At 40.9% G+C, this 21,357-nt stretch overlaps 4 protein-coding genes across 4 annotated transcripts; 1 reads left to right on the top strand and 3 right to left on the bottom strand.

The window, feature by feature from the left end:
* Positions 1-630: 630 nt before the first annotated feature.
* On the bottom strand, positions 631-8,216 carry LOC103451544 (nuclear pore complex protein NUP155). Its single transcript, XM_029091092.2, has 12 exons — positions 7,786-8,216; positions 6,949-7,118; positions 6,649-6,775; positions 5,784-6,046; positions 3,980-5,612; positions 3,673-3,885; positions 3,018-3,262; positions 2,338-2,925; positions 1,792-2,131; positions 1,449-1,667; positions 979-1,307; positions 631-884 (listed from the first exon to the last, which is right to left on the bottom strand). Exons 1-12 carry the CDS (start codon positions 7,942-7,944, stop codon positions 767-769), a joined length of 4,404 nt encoding a protein of 1,467 aa, XP_028946925.1. The 5' UTR covers positions 7,945-8,216; the 3' UTR covers positions 631-766.
* A 2,185-nt stretch (positions 8,217-10,401) lies between these two features.
* Positions 10,402-12,924, top strand: LOC103451537 (probable UDP-3-O-acyl-N-acetylglucosamine deacetylase 1, mitochondrial). The gene is made up of 7 exons (XM_008390947.4): positions 10,402-10,636; positions 10,733-11,041; positions 11,486-11,692; positions 11,920-12,021; positions 12,136-12,200; positions 12,417-12,561; positions 12,681-12,924. Exons 1-7 carry the CDS (start codon positions 10,577-10,579, stop codon positions 12,732-12,734), a joined length of 942 nt encoding a protein of 313 aa, XP_008389169.1. The 5' UTR covers positions 10,402-10,576; the 3' UTR covers positions 12,735-12,924.
* A 27-nt stretch (positions 12,925-12,951) lies between these two features.
* On the bottom strand, positions 12,952-16,518 carry LOC103451538 (E3 ubiquitin protein ligase RIE1). The gene is made up of 5 exons (XM_008390948.4): positions 15,653-16,518; positions 14,760-14,879; positions 14,029-14,161; positions 13,770-13,925; positions 12,952-13,439 (listed from the first exon to the last, which is right to left on the bottom strand). Exons 1-5 carry the CDS (start codon positions 16,198-16,200, stop codon positions 13,278-13,280), a joined length of 1,119 nt encoding a protein of 372 aa, XP_008389170.1. The 5' UTR covers positions 16,201-16,518; the 3' UTR covers positions 12,952-13,277.
* A 518-nt stretch (positions 16,519-17,036) lies between these two features.
* Positions 17,037-21,357, bottom strand: LOC103451539 (microtubule-associated protein 70-1-like). Its single transcript, XM_008390949.4, has 11 exons — positions 20,744-21,357; positions 20,547-20,632; positions 19,979-20,044; positions 19,691-19,861; positions 19,438-19,608; positions 19,125-19,280; positions 18,864-19,010; positions 18,689-18,760; positions 18,079-18,597; positions 17,810-17,997; positions 17,037-17,611 (listed from the first exon to the last, which is right to left on the bottom strand). The coding sequence occupies exons 1-11, from the start codon at positions 20,985-20,987 to the stop codon at positions 17,572-17,574; spliced, it is 1,860 nt and encodes a 619-aa protein (XP_008389171.2). The 5' UTR covers positions 20,988-21,357; the 3' UTR covers positions 17,037-17,571.

The following is a 21,357-nucleotide window of genomic DNA, read 5'->3' as shown; positions in this document are numbered from 1 at the left end:
GCTCGAAAAGACGGATGTACCCTCGTTTTTTTTTTTTTATGGTGATGGATGATGGATGATGGATGATCGGCTGTGAGTTGTAATTTTTAACGTGAATCTCATCTATTTCGTCACAATGTTAGGTGTATCAAATTTGTATGCTAAACTTTTAACGCTAAATTTAAGTTGGTTAATATCATTAAAAAATACTAGTTTTATTAAATTTGCGCGCATCAAATAATTGTCATCAATCAAATTTTTACTTTAATTCAAATTGGAATTTGATTAATAATTATTTAGAGTACAAAATTAGTGGACAAATTTGTTGCAAGGCCCGATATCACAAAGTGCAACATGGAAAAAGAACACTATATAATTCGCCTTTATTTTTTCAAAAATGATGCTTTCTTTTTAAATAAAAAGTTAAAGAAACTATATTGTCATTCCCTGTTCATCGTTGCATCAAATTGCGTAAAAAATAATAATAATCAAAATAACTTGAAAACTTTGAATTTTATCGATAAAGACAAAATAAAAGGTAAAGTAAATAGTACCAGAATTAATTTTTTAATGTAAAAATATGATTTTTTTTTGTTAAAATAAACATCACCAAAAACTTTTAGTTAAAGTCCCTTAAAAAAAAATATTGCATTTATTTGGCTGAAACAAGACGACTTTCGATATCGATTTTGCAGAAAATTACACGACACATCCAATGCTTGAAGTTACAAGATAATTTAATTTTTAAATGCAACAAGTAACAAGAAAAATCTCGTACACTGAACAATCAAAAACGATCAAAAGAAAAGGGACTGGTCAGCGACTCTTCAAGTTCTCGAAAGCCATGGTGAACAGCTTCAGTCTGGCTTTGTGGAAGGGCCAACCTTCGTACCTCGGTCATGTACCTGAAAGTCCAGTACAACAGGAACAAAAGAGCTTAATCTCGGAATATAATCGTACATTGAAAACTGTTAAGGATGTTTAGAGAAGAAAGCTCACCTGTTTGCTGCACTTGAGATCTTATCTCGAACCCCTTGGTTGAGGACTGCCGTTTGCTCCATCGAGAAAGTTCCACCTAAAATTAACGAAGCTCCAGTAGCACTAGTACCCATTCTCTGTGCAAACACAGACATTGCCCACTCTCGAAGTACTACCAGCACTGATCGGAGAAGGCGTAACCTAAGGTTTGGTGATGGCAAAATAGCACCACTTGTCAACAACTGGTCATAAGTGTTCAGTACAGGCTCGGTTGCACCCTTGCATGCAGCAAGAAGAGCCCTTGCCACATCTTCATCTCCAACCGATTCAACCCCTGATTCCAGTCGATCCTACAAATAGATATGAAACAAAATAAAATGAAAAATCAGGTAACTCTTTAATTTTTAAGTAATCAACTTTTGTAACGACTTTTGTTTGTGCGCTCACACACATTTATGAGTTAAGAGTTTGTGCGTGTCTCTCCAACGTACCATTGCAGCTTTCTCGAGGTGGAGACACAATGTGTCTAAGGGTAAACCAGCTCCATCTCCAGGATAAATGTGAGAACCAACTCTCTTCAATACTGCACAAGCTTCAGCAATGCCACCCCTTGAAAGAGCTTGATCAATCAATCTAGCCCACGTCTCTCGTACGATGCTGCTATCAGCATCACCAGAATAGTATGCGAAGTATAACATCTCTAGACATATCTGTGTGCACGAGAGGAAAAACAAAGATTCAGTTATAAATGAAAACGAGAATTCCCCAACCCATTAAGCAGTAAGGAGCAATTCGAAATAACAGAGTGATTGACGAGCAGAAGAAACCAAGTACCTCCCAAAGTTCAAATGGAAGAGCATATTCATTGTAGAGCTGAGTTATATTCTTTAAATCTAATGATAGCTCCTTGGCCTTTTCTCGTGCAATAATTGCAAGATTGGCATCACCAGAAGTTCCACTTTGGACAGGCTCCGATGCATCAGCCAAAGCTTCTATCCTGGAGGCAAAAGCCTCAAGTTCCTCCTTGATCTTTATCTGAAAACGAAGGACAGAAAGCTTTCCTTCCAGCAAATCTAACAACCCATCATCATAAGCGCCTCGAGCAGAACCTACCATGCCATCATTGTTACTTGCATTTTTTGCCTGTAGGACTGCATTACTCAGGTAATGATACCTGGAGTTGACAAAAATCATTACTTAGGACGGCTTGCACTAAAAACTCCCACAAAAACACAAAGAGATACCCAAAGAAAAACCTCACAAACTATTTAGCTATAATTTCTAGTAATATAAAACCCTGGTACAGTGTTTGGAAAGGCACCACAACAACTCGAGTCTCCAGAGAGAACTAAAGAAGACTGAAGGGACAAATATGCTTACCTTTGATCTAGAGTAGGAACATCCACCGTGTCACTTGAGCGCCTCTCTGCCAGTCTTAGTAATACACGAGCTGCAAGCAGATGCTGCCTCTTTGAGACATAATACCGTGCCAACAGTTCAGAATATTTGGCTTGATTGGATGGGATGCTTGTTCCTGAGTGACCAATTGGAGAACTGGATGATGTTACCCCAGAAACAGCACTTTCTAGAAACGGCACCAAATCAGGACCTCCATACTCCAACAATATATCTTCAAGGCCCAAATCAATCATAGCACGGTACAAATACTCGTGAAATAATCGGTCAGGAGACTGAATGCCCAGCTGAACAATCTGGGAAATATATTTGTTCCGAGAGACCTGATCAAGGACAGATCGTGCAGCAGGCCTCAAAGGAGAACCAAACTCCCTCTGAGAAGGCTCGCCTTTCAGAGAACGCAATGCACTGATGACAATCTCATAGCACTGTTCACGTTGAGCAAGCGCATGCTCTCTAACTGCTGCATCAATGTGGTCATTAAAAGCATCACCTGCGGGATCAAGAGCCTGTGCCTTTTGTAAAGGCAAGCGAACCACTGCTTCATAAAACCTGCAACATAATCAATTTTATGTCTAAGACATAACAACCTAACTACAGACAACCAAACAAAACAGCACTGGGCTTTGTCCCAAGAAATTGACCTCAAATCCTCAAACCGTTTGCAAACAGTTCGTAAGTCAGCAGATTCTGGAACTTTACTTAAGAAATTGAAGGCTTCTCTAGCAAGACTCTCCTTGTCAGGATCTGGAGCTATAGCAGCTCTCTCAAGACACTCCACAGCTAGAAAAAACTTGTAATCAGACTCCTTATAATAGCTTGGACAGCCTTCCCGTAATCTCCCACTAATATCATCTACTGCCCCCCTGCCATCAGGACCAGTATAATACTGGAGCAATGAATAACAAGAAAATATCAGAATGAAGAGTTGCAAAAGATAAATACATAAAAAAACCTGATAAACAATAGAGGGAACAACAACAACAACAACAACAACAACAAAGCCTTTTCCCACTAAGTGGGGTCGGCTGTATGAATCCTAAAACGCCATTGCGCTCAATTCTGTGCCACGTCTTCCGTTAGATCCAAGTACTCTAAGTCTTTTCTTAGAGTCTTTTCCGAATTCTTCCTAGGTCTTCCTCTACCCCTTTGGCCCTGAACCTCTGTCCCGTAATTGCATCTTCTAACCAGAGCATCAATAGCAAGGTGGTCACCTTCCTCCGAACAAACAATAGAGGGAAAGAAAAGGAAATTTTGCTAAAGTGACATTCCTCAATGTTAAATCTAAAATAGCACTACCTCCATAAGAGCAGATATAAGCCTTGTAGCAAGGTGGTCACCTTCCTCCGAACAAACTAACTGATGAAATGTCATTACAACTAATTTCTGTCGTACGGTAGCATCAAGCCCCTGAACCAGCCGTGTGACATGGTGCTGTGAAAGAAGCTGGAGCAGAAACAGGGCTTCACTGGATCTAAGAAGTAACTGCCTGATGCATTCCATCGCCCTAACCTGCAGGATAAAAGATAAACAAAAATTAGGAAAAGGAGAGGAAAAGTACTGTATAAACAAACACCTTGATGCATTTAAGATATACAAAAACTACCTCCATTGCTGCTAGTTCAGCGGGACTATATGGTAATTTCTGCCTTTTATTAGACACACCACCATCACTAGACTCAGTGTTCCTTGAGTAAGCACCAAATAAGTTCCTCACCGTACCACGGTCACCACCACCTAATTCTGAACCGGCTCCATAAAGAATAGAACCAGTTAGATCTCCTAAACCAGCAACACAGCCATAAAGTCCCCTCCTTTGGTTCCTTCTGGACCTCAACAAACTCTCTAGCGAACGAATCTTGTTTTCAAGGACTTGCATAGCCTCAAGAGAGAGTCTGCATACGACTAACCCATTTTCTGACATAGAATCACCTTTTATAACCATGACTGGAAGTTCCCACAAAGGAAATAGCAACCTTGCAGCGCACAAACAGAGCCCTTCATGTGCACCTGAAAACACAGGCTCAGCCTCCTGAACAACTTGCCCCATGCTGAATCCCCCAGCAGCGGTTCTAGTATTAGATAATGCACTGCTACCCTCAAGTTGTGGCATTCCAACTAATCTTGGGTCTTCAAAAGCTTCAGCCGCCTTCTGTGCAACAACATTGCTTATAAGAGTTTCTGAATGTACTATCCTAGCTGCAAGCATTAGACACATTGCAGCAGCCTCACCAGCTCCAAAACGAGTGAAGAATTCTTCTAAGATTGACCTGGGGGTGTTGGCCTCAAACAACCTCCTCAGAATGTCCACAGGCCTATTGATAACTATTTCCATCATTCCCATAGTACTGAAAACAACAACGCGCCTTCTTGGCAATATATGTTGGATTGACAGGTCACCTCTGGCCCAAAGCTTTCCAGATACCTTTTCACAGGACTCATCCAAGCCTTCATATCCACCATATTCGATTTCTGAATATAGAGACAGTACAGTTGTTGCAGTATCAGGCAAGGGGAAAACATCTGCTACAAAAAGCATTCGACCTTCAACTGGTAAAGAAGATACAGATTCCCGCAGTGCCCGAGAACTCCTGGAACTTATCCCTGAAGTACTTAACCCAGTTGATTGTGCTGTTGAATCACGGCTCACAATAAGAAGAGAAGTTGTGGTTGCTGGAGATGAATCAGAAAGGACAAGAGTTCCAGCAGAATAATGTCCTGCCTCAACCTTTAGGGAGAGATCATCATTCTGAGACCTACCCGCAAGAGACACGCTTCCAAAGGCAAGTCCACCACTGACCCCTAGTGGAGGAGAAGGCCTTGTTGTCACAACTTTTAAACAGGTAGGTTTATAATGGTTTGTATTGAACCCACCTAGATTTCCACTAGAAGGAGAAGTGGTAAGATACATCCTTCTGCCATCTGACAAAACAGCAACAAGGTGTAGAGACTTGGATTCCAGTGTAGACAATGGTGATATGCAGACTATTGATGACTTTGGCAATCGATTTGGACCTCTAGGTCCAGTTGATTGTCTACCCCCATAATGATCCCTCTGATTTATCAGATTCCTTTCTTCTGCCACTTTCTTCAATGGCCCATCAGCATTTTGCCCCACAATATACACCTGAAGTTTCATTTCTTCAGTCCGTGCATACAGGATATGCCTTTCATTATCAAAAACCATTTCAACAATGGGGTCAACAGCTCCAAACTTAAAAACATTAGGTACTACCCATCTGAAAACAAACGAAACAAAACATGTCATGTGAATATGTTATCTAAGAAAAAGAATATCCAACTTCAAACTTTTAGGTGGAAATTGGAAAACCCACCAATTGGAAAAACCACCAGAATAATTACAACTTTGAAGAGAGCAAAGAAGGAAAAAATAAGATAGTCCAACCAACCTTGAAATAACACTTCCTATACCAGCAGTCAGACAAACTTTCCGACAACGCTTTTGCCAGCCTGATCCAGTCGTATAATGTAGCTCATAAATGTGGCCATCACGCCCAGCAAGGAAAATACGACCCTTGTCAGTACACGTGATACATGTCATTGTGATTCCGTCAGATGGTACTGTATACTCTGGCAATGGCTGTAGTGAGACCTCTGCATAAGGATCTGTGCCACCAGCCCCTCCAGAGCAACATACACCTACAAGACTTAACTGATAAAAGACAGAGACCATTAAGGAAAACTACAAACTTCAACTAGAAATTGTTAAAAGTTCTACGCTGCAAACAAATTAAAAGAAACCCTTATGGCAAGTATCAAACAGAAGATACAGCTTAAACAAAAGTCAACAAAGTCAAATACAGAAAATTAAAAAAATTGCAACTAATTATGACTGAATATTCAATTCTCAAGTTAAATATCTTCTAAAGAGAAAGGCAGACCAATACTGGAGGCTTCTACCAAGCCATACCCGTCTCCAGATAGTTTTTTCCAAGACTCGAACTGCGGGCACCAACTTGCTTAGGGAAAACTCTATCCTTAGTTTAGATAAAATAAGTGTCTTAATCCAACTTATAAAAATATCCAAGTATGATTAAGAGCAATGTATACCCACTGGTCACAACTTTAAGCAGTCATCACTAACTTCACAGGAAAAAGGTAAAAAAATGAAAAATAATTCTAAAGCAGCAATTAATCTTAACACCACAATCTATGTGGGATCAACCAGGCAATGCCTGGAAATTTTGTTTTCAATTGTCAGAATTGTACCCATGGGGATATAGACATAAACAAAGGAGATAATAACCAACATACCTCAACAGGGGTTGCCAAAATCAAAAGATACTGAATAGCTTCAATGAAAACACCAGGTTTAGATTTAGCAAGGCCAACAGCACAAATAGCTTGATCCTCCCCGCTATATTCTGGACATTGTCCATCCCTGATAAATAGAGAATGTCAGAGGGATTTAATCGAAAGCGTGGAGATGAAACCCATGGACCAGTGGTCAAAAAGCTACAAGTATGGTACTAGTTATGATATCCGCATCTTGAAATTATTTATTTTCATAGGTTTTCTATTAGTAGTATTATCATCTTATGACTATATACTCACCACTTGTCGAAACGCCAGAGAAACAAGGAGTTATCTACTGATGCCCATGCCCTACGAATCTCGGGAAAAATCCCACATAATGAATTTCCTTCCCCACCAGCTGCATTGTATCTTTCAATAAGTACGAGAGGCAACTCCCAAGTATCCACCACCTCAACCAAAGGTGGCCACTGCAATGGAATAAACATCATTGTAAAGCTTTAGAGAACAGAACTGAATTCAAGTCATACAATCTAAACAAAAATATGATCCCACTGTAATATCAGATTGTTAAACAATAACATGAAATATGGCACTACTTATGAGCAGAAAACAAGTGTAAATAACACATCAAAAATGAATTTTATCATAATTAATTTATTAGAAATAATATAATACATTACTAATGTTGAGATCAAGTCATTTAGAAAGAACGATACCCATTGACTGTCAGAAGATTGCCAACTAAAATGGCACACATGATAAATACCATATGTGCTACGCAACTCTCACACACATTGCCTAAATAATATACTTAGTGATCCACCAGTGCGGTAGTGCTGAAAAACCAAGGAAATACAACAAATTCATGAAGTCCTATCATTTACCCAGTACACCGGTAAATGCCGATACTTCAGTTCAAGAACAATGATCCAGTTCAAGAAGGTTATACTAACAATGATTGGAATGAAATTATACTTGTGAATATATACTTCTCAAAGATCGAATAACAAAGCCAGAAATCTTACAAGAGAGAAACAATGAGCCCAAAATTAACACATTGCAATCTGAGCCCTAAATATCAAACTTTTACAACAAAAATCAAAGCTTTTAATTCGCATAAATTACGGAAATTACCTCTCTGGGATGAGTAGAATAGGGGTGACTAACGTATCGGGACGCTTCTAGGGCTTCTTCAAGATCGAGCTGCGACGCGACTTCACGGCCAATGCGGTCGCCGACGACGATACCCGCATGGGTGACATCACGCATAACGACTTCGTCCTCCCAGGACATGGCGTTCAAAACCCTAGAACTCCGAACGGGCAAAATTGAAAAAAATTGAAGCCCTTCGGGGTGTAAAACTGAAATCTTGAGTCGGTTTTCCCTCCCTTTCTCGGGAACCAAACAGGGAAAGTCTTTGGATTGGAGAGCAAATTTTCACACGGCTACGACTGAGAGAGTAGGGAAGTGGGGGAGATTCGTAAATTAGGGTTTTGGGGAGGGTTTTGTTTGTGGCGGGCAAATTAAAAGGTGCTTTGGGGATAACCCGGAGGGTCCGGTTCGCTGAACGGCTCGGTTCACCGGAGCGCCTAAATTTTGATTCTTCCTTCTTTTTTTCTTTTTTTTCCTTCGTTCGTTTTAATTTTGTTATTATTTTGTTTTTCTTGCTCAAAGTAATAGCATATACCTTGGATTGTTAGTGAGTGTATTTATCCTAGCATCAAAAGAGCCCTTGCTTGATTGGGAAATTGTAAACCAAATAGTGAGAGGAATTTAATCTGGGCATATTTCTCTTATAATGTTTTGAGCTTAAACATTCCTCTTTTACGTCAATTTTAAATGTAGAATCAGGTAAGTTTATTAAGATTGTCAAATAAAAAAATTGGGTTAATCTCTGTTTACTACCCTAAAGTTTCGTGGTTTTCAACATTTGGTACATGAAGTTTTTTTCATCCCAGAGTCATACATCAAGTCTTAATTTTGGGACAGTTTCGTACATTTGTTAAGTTTTCCGTTAGTTTTTCTGTCAACTGATGATGTGGCACCCACGTGGACAATGACTGGGTGCCACGTGGATATTAAAAATAATAAAATAACAAAATTTAAAATTTAAAAAAAAACACCCTCTCTCCCTCTTTCTTCCCTATCTTCGCCCTCTCAACCAAACCCTAACCCCCAAATTCCAACCTCCCACACTTCCTGCAATCAACCCTCATAGCCAGCCACCCTCAAATCCAACCCCATCGCCTTCGACTGCAACTAGTTCATCATCTTCGCTGTAACTTTTTAAATGTACCAGAAAATCAAACGAAAAACCAACCCCGCCGGCAAAGCAATTCGATACCGATATCTCTTTCCCCTTCCTGTCTGTAATGCCCAGAACCTTAACCCTCGCCCACTTCAAAGCCCTCATGTTATTCCTCTCTGTTTTCCTCAACCTCTACTTCCTCTTCCTCCACACGCTGCCAGCCCTTCTCTCTCGCTACACTTCCTCCCCCACCACACGCAGCCACCTCGTCTTCGCCGTCACGTCCTCCTCCCGCTCCTGGTCCCGCCGCGAGCCATACCTCCGCCTCTGGTGCTCCCCCGCCTCCATCCACGCCTTCGCGTTTCTTGATCGTGCACCAATCGACTCCTCCGGCGAGAAGTCCATCGCTCCTGTCGTCGTCTCCGGTGATACCTCCTGTTTTCCGTACACTTTCAATGGAGGGCGCCGTTCCGCGATCCGCGTGGCATGCATGGTCAAGGAGGTCGTCGATCGCGGCGAGCCGAATGTGAGGTGGTTCGTGTTTGGTGACGATGACACGGTGTTCTTCGTGGAGAATCTGGTGAGGACGATGTCAAAATACGATCACGATCGGTGGTTTTACGTCGGGAGCAATTCAGTTGCAGTCGCGGTCACGGGGATAGCGACGATGATTGAAGAAGAAGGCAATGGGGGTTGGATTGGAGTGTGGCTGGCGATGAGGGTTGATTGCAGGAAGTGTGGGAGGTTGGAATTTAGGGTTAGGGTTTGGTAGAGAGGGCGAAGAGGGGGAAGAAAGAGAGAGATGGAGTTTTTTTTTTTTAAATTTAATTTGTTGTTATTTTATTATTTTTAATTTTTTTAATATCCACGTGGCGCCAAGTCATTGCCCACGTGAGCGTCACGTCATCAGTTAACAGAAAAACTAACGGAATGTACGAAACTGTCCCAAAATTAAGACTTGAGGTATAACTCTGGGATGAAAAAAACTTCATGTACCAAATGTTGAAAACCACGAAACTTCAGGTTAGTAAACAGAGATTAACCCAAAAAAATTTGTTTACCATATTTGAATTGATTCTCACAAATTACAAAAATTAAGGAAGCTATTATATTTCAAAAACAAAAAACCTCAATTGAGTTAGACCTTAATAATATTTTGGAAATCCGTAAACTCAAGTTGGACTATTATGTTTATAGAAATTTGCCTTCATCTTTTATTCCTTAACATTTGTAGATGGCGAATTGTCCTGCATCTGAAGTTTAAACATCCTGTCACAAAAAATAACATATTTTTCCTTAAATAACAGAATTAATTAAATAAAACTGCAATTTGAGATGCTTTTATTATCCTGTCACAAAATAAACAAATAAACTCCAATTTTCTTTTATTTTTTTATAAAAAATTGTTATTAACAATTCAAAAATCTCATTTTACATCCTTATTAATTTTTTGAGTTATAAAAAATTTAAGATAAAAAGTAAACTTTTAAAATGCCATTAACAATTATTTTTTTGAAAGCCTAAAAATTGGAACCCAAAATTTAGTCTCCAGTCAGTCGGGCAAAACCAGTAGAAAGCCCTAGCTCGCACACAGTCCCGCCAAAGATCCACCGCGAAATCCCTAGTTTAAGGCGCGAGACGACGGCGTTTCGACACTCGCCGTCAATCCAGCAAGCTATGACACTCTCCAGTGCCTTCAACGCATTCAAGTCCTCCAAATCCATCTTCTGGAAATCTGTATAATTTCTCTCTCTGAATGCATTTTCTCAGCAACCAAGCGGAAAAATCGCGGGAAAATGTGTCTGAGTGTGTTTTTTTCTTATTTGATTACAGACCGGTAGGCTTCAGCAGACCTTAGCGGGATGCATAGAGCGGAAAGGGAAGAGCTTGCACAGCGGCAAGGTCTCCGCCGTGAAATTGTGGCCGGATCACGCCGGCAAAGGGAGATACTTTGTTTGCCGGTCAAATGCGATTCGAGCTTCGGTTGAGTTTGCCGAGGAATCGCCTCTCTGCACCACTCTCTGTAAAGATGGGGTCAAAATTCGGACAGTTGAGCATTTGCTTTCGGCTTTGGAAGCTATGGAGGTTGACAATTGCCGGATTGAGGTCAAGAACTCGGACCCCGAAGATATCGATGTTGAGGTTGGTACCATAAAGTTGTGAATTTTTTCGATTTGTATGAGGACTTGGGTAGGTTTTTTTGGGAACTTGAACTGTGTAATTGCCACTTCCAAGTAATTTGAGGCAATCATAATTTAGAACATGAAGAATTACTGATGGTTTAAAGCTTTTGGACTCGATTGGAATTGCTTCTAAAAGACTTCCAAGTGCTTGACCGGAAATTCAAACTTAGTCGGAACTCAGAAGTGCTTTTGGTTGTCAAAGTACTCTTAGCCCTTTCAGAAGCATTCCCAAATGCAAACGGGGACACTCCTCCCTTAGCACTCCTCGTGTTAATGCAGAAGAATTGTAAAATATTCAGCTTAGAGTGTAGATGGTTGAAAAAGGAGTGTCAAAATCGCTATCCTTACTGGTTATCGAAGATGACATAGGAGAAATGATCATGCTCAAAATCAAGTCGTGCAGGTTCCTATTTTTGATGGGTCAGCAAGAGAATGGGTGGAGGCTATAAAACAAGTTGGTCTAAAAGAGGCAACAGATGAGCATGGCAACTGTTGTGAAAAGATGGCGGCACATATGAACGAGCCAGTTCATGTCTGGAGGAATAATTCTTTTGTAGCTGCTTTCCCATCACCAGAAATCCGTATCACTTACGGGATTGACTTTCCGCAGGTACACATTTTCCCGGATTGAAAACTGTCTGTACTAACAGCATGGAATTGGAATGTGAAGCAAATAGTTATTCTTTTTAATCATCATCAATTGAAAGAGATTGGTTAGTTAATGAGAGGAATGGCTATCAAATATCTACACATTATTTTGTTTTTCTTCAACTTCTTTGTCCAAATGTGGGAATTTGTGGGCTGATTTTCGGGTTACTTGTTTGACACTTCCTGTAGGTGGATGCTATTGGCTGCCAGTGGTTTTCTGTCACCTCCTTGGATAACTCTTTCTATTCCAAGCAGATTGCTTTGTCAAGAACCTTTTGCATTTACGAGGAGGTCGGTACTGAATTGTTCTCCATCAGTAGTCTTGCCATTACTCTGTTTTTGGTTTTAGATTAGTAATGTATTGTTCAAGTTATTACGTTAATGCTTGAATCCGTGTTCTAACAGGTGGAGCGAATGCGCGAGGCAGGACTCATAAAAGGTGGTGGGTTAGAAAACGCAATTGTTTGCAGGTAAGATGCTCGGATTTATGTTGATTTGAACTCGATAGGGGGTGACATGGGTGATCAAATATGGATTGACCTGAACTGACACGAGAGTTTCCGGTTGGATTTGATTTTATACACGTTAAGCAACGAGTTCAGGCAGAAAATGGTATAAAGTTCGAAGAATCTCTCGGTTCTTACTTGTTTTCCCCACTGAAACTTCATCCTGTTTTCCTCATGCAGTGCTAGTAAGGGTTGGTTGAACCCACCGCTGCGTTTTCCAGATGAACCTTGTCGACACAAGGTCTTAGATCTTATCGGCGACCTTTCCCTTTTCGCAAGGTTTGGAAGCCAAGGGCTTCCAGTGGCACATATAGTGGCATACAAGGTATTCGTTGTGCGGATTCCATAAGTCTGGCTCGTTTTTATGTCCACGCAGTGCTTGGGATAAAATGGTTATGGGATATTCAATCAATTCCTTTGTTTGTTTCGTGGCATGTCACGCAGGGTGGCCATGCACTGCATTCCGATTTAGTTCGCCGGCTGTCGGGAACTATATAAAAGGATCACGGATTATCTTTTGGTCCTCTTGAAGTCGTAACGTTGCACCAACCTGGAAATGCAGTTGCAGAAAAATAGAGAAGGAAGTGCGCAGAATCAGAGCTTGTGTAATCCATCAAGGCTTAACAGTGTAACATTATGTTCTTAACGAAGCAAAATAAAACGTTGTTTATCGATGACCCGCAAAAAACCCTGTCGCTATGCCAAAGTAGCCGAATTACAAGATGAACTCTTAGCAACCTCGTATCAATAACACGAATACATAGATACGCAAAACAATCGTTTTTCCTTGCTAGGAAAGGAAAGCTACGTAACAGATTAACAAGATTTTGAAGCCTGTTATCTCTATCTCCATTTTTGCACAGGCATGAAACAGCACAGACAAAAACTGAAAGAATCAAAGGCGACTCCAAATGGCCGGAAAACAGACACAATGGGGTACAGTTTGGTAAGCTGTAAGTCAATATCGATATAACTATTTGAAAAGCTTTGCAGTCATCACATTTTCTGTACATACGGTACTTGCAGTTTCCTATCGATCCTTTAAACCGGATCATTTCCCTTGAGAATGTTGTACTTGCAGAGAGGACATGTTGCATTCATTTTAAGCCATTTCACAATGCACGTAGCGTGGAAATGATGATTACAGGGAAGCGTATGAAGCTCTGCCCCATCCTCATACGGGCTGAGACATATACAACATTCCTGAAAGGAATAAAACCGAACGACCATAAATCTTTAAAGCATAAAAATCCGTCAGAAATTAAAATGTTGCAAATGCAATAAGACGTATATGCAGACATGTATCTGACTGAATGATGTTTTGGAAGGATTATCTTCAGATGAAAATTGAGACATTTAATGTTTTCGATTATGATATTTGTATGATGAAAATACGTTATTGCAAGTGGGAGAATGAGCTCATTCGCCAAAAGGGGGAATGCAAGTATTATTCATTTTCTAGTAGGGCAAATGGATTTTTTCATTAATATACTGAAACGTAATTGCAATGCATGATCACATGCCATAACATACCGCATCCTCAGGTAAAAGAACACGCTCAACTGCTAGGTACCCGCTGCTTGTTTCTGCCGGAATCATTTTCCCTGCTCCAACACTAGGTTTTTCCTCACTGTTCGCTCGAAACCAGTATTTTGGCAGAATAGTGAGATCTGCTTCGGATGCACCTTCCTACATTGTCACACCCAAAAAAAAACAGCCAAGAATAAGCAGTGACAACTCCATCATTTGTTAAGAAAACGTTGAATCATAGTTATAGGTTCTCTCTTCATACCTGTCCTGCAACGGTGTAAAGAATTGCAATGATGCATGGCAAACAGCAACAAAGAGCAACTCCAATCAAACATGCCAGGACAACACAAAAGATGGCAAAGAAGACATCAAATGCCAGAAAAACCACAGCCAACCTGCACAAATTCGGAATCAGATATTTTTCTTTTATTCTAGCAGTTACAAAATATGTATTGAGTTATCATGCACAGCTCAGGGTGACTTGTGTTAAAGCTACCGGTCATTATAGTACTCAAAAGCAAGGTTTTGAACGTGATCTGCCTTCCCCCAGCTTCTGTATTCATCACTAACATTATAATGTCATAACTACCCTATGGTGAAACTAATAAAATTCCTAATGTACAATTTGTTGAAACAAATAAAATTACTAAGTCATAAAAAGGGAAAGAAAGAACGAGTTCGTTTGGATGTGCTTTTAAAATGACTCAAAGCGCTTTTGGTGAAAATCTTTTTGGAAACAATCTTTAATAAAAATGCTAATAAATCATGAAAAAAACACTTAAAGTGCTTCCTGGAAGAAGAATATAAGTGGTGCTTCTTGTAGAAAGCACTTAAAGTGCTTCTGGAACTCAAAAATATTTTCTCTAAAAACACTTTCAGTCATTTTAAAAGCACATCCAAACGAGCTCAATATCTCCATAAACAGCCAAACACACGTGATGCCTATATTTTCAGATCAAGGAACAAGTCTTGATAGATTGATTATAGAAATACCAGTACAAACGCGGAGCATTTTGCAGAAGAACTTCACCCCCAGAAACTACCCAATAGAAGCCAACTATCCACCAGAGAAATGATGCCATTGTATTCATCGTTTCAAGTCGTTTAGAGACACTAGGCCATATAAAACAGAGTCAGTCAGTAATTTATAAACCTTTCCAGCACAGTATTAAGACAGCACATGATGAAAACTCTAACTGCAAATACGGCTAAAGCCTGGAAATGCTATAGCAAGTTTTCATAACACCTTGGTCAATTGAACAAGGATACATATTTTGCTTGCATCATCCCCAAACTATATGAAAACTAGATCACAAAAAATGTGAATAATGTAAAGATTAAAGCCTTGATGGTCGAGTGAAGTTGGGTTTTCACAACAAACACAGAGATAGCCATGGTAGCTGCCATATGTAAGGGAAAAAAGTGAATGGTAGCTGTGAAGATACGAGTAATGTTAGAATCATAACTATCATGTCCACACGGTTTCACACTGCCATTCCTTAAAACTACCAAATTCTAAGACACGCGAACGATGTCAATGTTCCATATTGAGCTATGCAGTAAAGATACTAAGTCGGGCGACATAGAATGATACAAATAATTGGATTACGGGACTTTCTTGCACTAATCTAGTTCGACTCCCGTTTCCAGTTTAAGGAGCTATTCAAATTTCTTCTTCTTTCTTTTGGGTCAAGTTTCAATCCCATTTCTTCAAACAAATGGAAATAAAGTACTCTAAATATCCACTAATCTCCTATGTAATACATAATCTTGTGAAAGAGCAGCCCATTAATCAAAGATTACTAGTCAAACTGCTTTCTACTGTCCAAATTGAACTCCATGAATTCTTAAAAAAGTAGTTACTAAAAATGGAAAATAATATGTACCTGGAGCGAGTGGAAGTCGCCAATTCCCTAGCTGCTTCTTCATCGTCGGTATCGACAGCATCGATATCCACCTGGTGCTCCTCCTGCTGGGCCTCCTGGTTTCTCCTACTAAGCCTCCAAGCAATATTATTCCTCCTCCGGTACTCCACCCACACCAGCACCACGTGTGCAAAACACTGGAGCGCATACCCGTAGATCCACAGCCGGATCGGCGTGTTCGGGCGCTCGTCCTCCGTCCATATCAGCATCACCACCGACACCACCACGAACGCCGTGTTCCACATCATGTCCAGAGCCACCACCGGCTTCGAGTACCCCCAGTCGGCTCGCCGCTCGTCCAGCTCCCGCGCCGCCGTCTCCCGCACCAGCATCGACGCCCCCCTGCGCCCGGTGGCCCGTCCCAGCAGCATCGCCAGCGTGCCGGTCCGGGCGGTCGGGGAGCCGAGGTCGGACGAGTCCCGGCCGTTGCTCCCCTGGCGGGGGAGAAGAAGCGGCGCACGTGACTCGGGCGCCGCCGCCGCCGCCGTAGTTGACGATTCCGATGACATGTTTTGTGATGGAAATTGAAATTCAATTGGCGATTACTATTGGGAGAAAAAGAAGGACATGACGATTAATTTATAAATTTGAAAAAGAATTTGTGGTGTGAAGAATGAATCGAGTTCGCTGAAGAGTGAGTTCAAGAAGAAGGTGAGGGACAATTTGGGAATTTTCATAGGCTGCGAGGTCTCGAAGTCTCAGTCTCCACGAGGCCGTGTGCGCTGGTTGAATGGTAGATGAAGGTTTATGCTGGTTTTTTGGTAATTTTCCGTACATAGACTCCTCCGTTTAGTATGTTTCTCCTTTTATCTCAATTTCGGTATATTTAATTCCTTTTTAAGGTGATGTATTTAATTAGGAGTTTAAAATGCGTGTGGCCGGCTACCATATATTGATGGAGATAGATGGTGTTGCTCTTACTTTAGTATGGGTTCGAATCTCGTTAACTCCCTAATTTAACATACCATCTAATAAAAATAAAAAAAAGGAGAACAAGTGAACAACTAAGCCTTATTCCATTAAGTGGCTATATGAATCTTAACACGTCATTGCGCTCCGTTTTGCGTCAAGTTTTCTATTAGCTCAAAGTACTCTATACTTTTTTATAGTTTCTTTTCTAATCTTCCTAAGCCTTTGTCTTCTACCTCTTTTGCTATGAGCCTCTATTTCATGGTTACATTTTCTAACCCCAAACATCGGTGAATCTTCAGTTCACATACCCAAATCACATTAACCAATTTTCTCTTATCTTATCTTCAATTGCGACCTGCTCCTAGAAAAACAAAAAGAGAACCCTAAAATCTAGCTAGGAACGTGACATGATGTGGTGTGGGAGAGAGAGAGATACATAAACCAACAGTGGACTATAGAGGAATTAACACAACCAACAAAAGATCTGATCTTGATCTGGTTACAAGAATATTAACAAACCCCTTAACCAACAACAACCACACTAGCTTCTGCAATTACAAATATAAACTGCAAAACATAGAACATTGTAACAAAACCCAATAAGCTACCTATACAAACACAACCATTGCCCACTCACGAGACCACGCCACAAAAGGTAGGTTAGCCCAAAAGTCAATAATCTTCTTCTTCTTCCCCTTCTCTTTTCTTCTGCTCATCTCTCTAACAAGCACGGGAATAACAATCTACGTCAGAGGCAGGCATACCGACAACTTCTTTCTCAGATGTTGCTCCCCTTGACCAGCTTTTGGTGAACACGGTTTCATCGGCATGCCAGCTACTATCTTATAATCAATCGCGGTAGGGAGGAAAGGACAGGATAAAATAAAATAAGTGTGGAAAACGGAAGGAGGAACAAGGCGCCTCTCTGCGGTTTAATGCCTTTCTGCAGCTCCAAATTAGGATTTTTGTTATTGGGTGCTGCGGGTTAACCCACTTCGCGCGAGACCCCTGCACAGTATGTGGAACATGTAAATCTCTACAAGTTTTGTGAGAACAATAATCACAACAGAGGTCACACCGTCGGCGGTCACTATGAGCATTTGTACCCAAAAAATAATGATTGTAAGAATGCACTCAATAAATAGTACAACCGAACAATTAAATGGTCCGAGACATCACAGGTGGTAAGAGATTGAGACTAAGTACCTTCCAGAGAGAACCTGAGCACTGCTGACAGAACTTTTGGTATGACCAAACCGCTTGGCCCTATTCTCATGCTCTTTGTCCACACGCATGGCAGCTACCTCCTTCTCCATGGAAGCAACTTCTCTTCTCATTTTCTTTGCTTCAACCTCCATTGCTTTAGTCAAGGTATCTACCTTCTTGGCTAACATCTGAAAGACGATAATTATAACCAAACACTTAACCGAGGGTAACATTACAGAATAATAAAACTGATAGAAAAGAGTACCGACCTCAATAGCATCATCCTTGTCTTTCAGGCTTTGATCTTTCTCATGACCAGCTTTCCTCAACGCTACAACCTCTTTCTGCAACAAATCATACAAAACCCCAGGGACACTATCCTCCGTATCCACTGTCGAGAACTCAGGCTTATCATCTGAATTTCCTTTCCAGTTAGTTTGAGCTTCACCATCCTTTGTTCCCTCACAAGATTGGTTGACAGAGAAACTGGGGCTTGTACCGTTCAAGTGAACCTTACCCCTGTCCAATGATCTTGTACCACCATCAAATGATTTTGATGTGCCCTTAGCATGCTTTAACACTGAACTGGTGCTGGAGGACAAAGACCTGACGGGAGTTCTCTTGGATGAAAACCCATTGGAGCTTAATTTTGGAGCGTTATCAGCTCCACCCAGGGACTGACGTCGCGAGGGCCCATTGCTTGTACTTCTTCCCTCTACTGTGCTGCGATTAATACTGTTACCTCTCACACTCTCCTCAAGCACTTTAAGTCGCATGTGATATTTTTCCTGTTAAAAAGAGAGACAACTTTTACTAAATATGACACCGTAAATTTAACTGAACACAGATTTGGCATCGGTTGTGGAACCAGATTATTACTTTCAACTGAGCTTCAGACTTGGCAGCTCGCTCAGTTATGGCAAGCTTGTCACGAAGTTGTTGCATTTCTCCCTGTAAGAACACAGTTTGTCATTACTAAACAGTATAAGCCAAACACTGAGTTCAGAAAGCCAGTAAGAAGAGCTAACCCCAAAAGGAAGACAGAAAACACTACCTGCAAAAATCTCCGTTCTTCAAGCCATTGTTTTACAGGCATCACTTTGTCATTAGCATCTTTCCACTCATTTGCTACCACTACAGCTACTCTATTTGCTGTTACTTTTGCACGGGCCAACTCCCGGTCCAGAGTTTTCCTTTCCTCCTGAGATAAGAAAACCGAAACCTCTTCAATCTTAAGAATGCTTTCAACTACACATTACAGGTAAACTATAAGCAACTGCCAAGATTGCGCATTTAAATATGGTTGGCATATTACATTCATCTCCTGAAACTTCCGCTGATAATCCCTCACAGCATTTGCCGCTGCACCACCCGAAAGAACAGCCTCTTCCAACTCCCGCACAGTCTGAGTAAGCTTTTCAACCTCAGCAACCTTTTGTCTATGCATCTTGTCTAAAATTTTATTTTCTTCCTAACACACAGAAGCAGCAGAAATACCAAATAAATCATACTAGTCAAACAAAGACAGCGAGAACTACAAATATACAATGCCAAACACTGCTCCCAGATGGGGAAAAAATGTCTAATCCACTTAAAGAAAGGAATATCATGCATTATCTTGCACATACCTGACAAATTTCTATCTGTTTCATCAACTCTTGGTTTTTATTCTGAAGATCATCCACCATGGAGGCCTTAGCCAAGGCAACCTGAACAGTCCTCTCAGCCTCAAGTAAAGCTGCTTCTTTTGATTTGGTAAGGCGATCCAAAGCTTTGTTATCATCTTGAAGTTTTGCAATCTGTAAGAATTAAATGTAACTAATTAATTACACCTACAAGTAACACAATAATTCTTCTTCACCTTGGGTAAGCAGAATGTACCTCTTGCCGGGCAAGCTTGAGCTCTGCCTCCAGAGGTGCAAGAATGGCTTCAATAGGAGGCATATCATCATCCTTTTGCGCAGCATGAACCCTCCGTAGAGTAGCTTCAGCTGCGAACTGAGCAGCCATGGAAGCTTTCTTCTCATCATTGATTTTCTTAATTTCAAGATTCTGCAAAACATTTTTTTGTGATGTAAAATAGTGACAAAAAGTATATATTACAGAAGCCAAAGTAAGTTAGAAATATTTTAATAAAAAGTTCATAAAAGATTCAGATTCAAATCATACTCTGCTTTCTAGAAGTGATTCTGTCAACTTCAGCTTTTCTTCCACCTTCGACAACTCATCAGTGAGCTGCAATGTAACGAAAACATAGACAAGAAGAAAATTCAGCGACCAATTTAACGACATTTATAGTTTCCAACATTCCATATAAGCTTAAATGGGCGGTTACCATACACGTATGCATTGCTACACATTCCATAAACTCGGTCTAATTAAAATACGTTTACCCCAGAACCAAAAAAGGAATGAGAACAAGTTAAATTCTGAATAGGCAACTAATATGCAAGGCATAGCATGAACATGTAGCCCAGTCCTCCAGAAATGGGATCCTAATCAAATAACCATAGCCCATCAATTAATAAAAAAATAAACTCCATATTAATTAACCAAAGTAATTCATCTAAGTCGTCTTCTCCGAAAATTCCCAATACATATACCACAAAATTTATGGGAAATATTGGCCTAAATTTAATGTTCTACAATTAAGGAAAAATTAAGACTAAAATGATTGACAGAGCGCGCGCACAGATTTTTTGTTGTGTTGGTGATCGAATAAAATTACGAAAATAACCTCTTCACAAGCCTTTTCTCTGGCTCTATCAGAGAGCTTGAGAGCCTTGATCTGAGCCTGTGCCTCTCCTAACTCCCGGTCCTTATCTGCAAACCACACACAAAAACGACAGTCAAGAAGGGTGAAACGACACCGGGAAATCTCGCAAAACCGACTGCAAATCTCGAGAAAAGCAGCGGATCGAGCCGCATTCGCACCTCTGACTTCATTCTCGAGCCGATTGAGCTCGACCTTGACCGGATCCGAGCCGTGCAAGAGGTTTATGAGCTCGTCGCCGTCCATACTCGGCCTCCTGAATCCTCTCCTCCGCGATGAGCTCTTCCCCTCCTTGAACGATCCCGACACCATCAGCGGCGGCGGTGTCGGCGCACCCCCATGAACCGGTCCGTTACTGTACTCCGTCATCGGAGCATAACCTCCGTCGCCGAAAGCCTCCTCCATATCCCGATCTGAGCAGCGCACGGTCCTTCACATCCAAATGTAGCTCGGGATCCGAAATGCCTAGGGTTTCAAATCGCAGATAAATACACAGACGCGCCGATGTGCATAGAGATAGGGAGAGAAAACGAGAGAGTGTTCAGAGTTCTGGCAAAATCGTGTGATTTTTTAGAGAGAAAGGGAGTGGGATTTGCTCTTTGGGTTTGATTTTCTCTCTCTAGACTGTGATTTAAATCTGGTAGCTGCTAGAGAGAGAGATATTAGATTTAGTTTTTTGATTAATTAAATAAAGGATGCTGGAGAGGGAGTGGCAGCGCTTTGCTGTTAAGCATAACACTGCTACTGCATCACTCTCTCTCTCTCCTCACAGTAC

The sequence above is a fragment of the Malus domestica genome, chromosome 13 (genome assembly GCF_042453785.1).
Source record: "Malus domestica chromosome 13, GDT2T_hap1".
NCBI lineage: Eukaryota > Viridiplantae > Streptophyta > Magnoliopsida > Rosales > Rosaceae > Malus > Malus domestica.
This window is presented reverse-complemented; position numbering and strand designations above follow the sequence as displayed.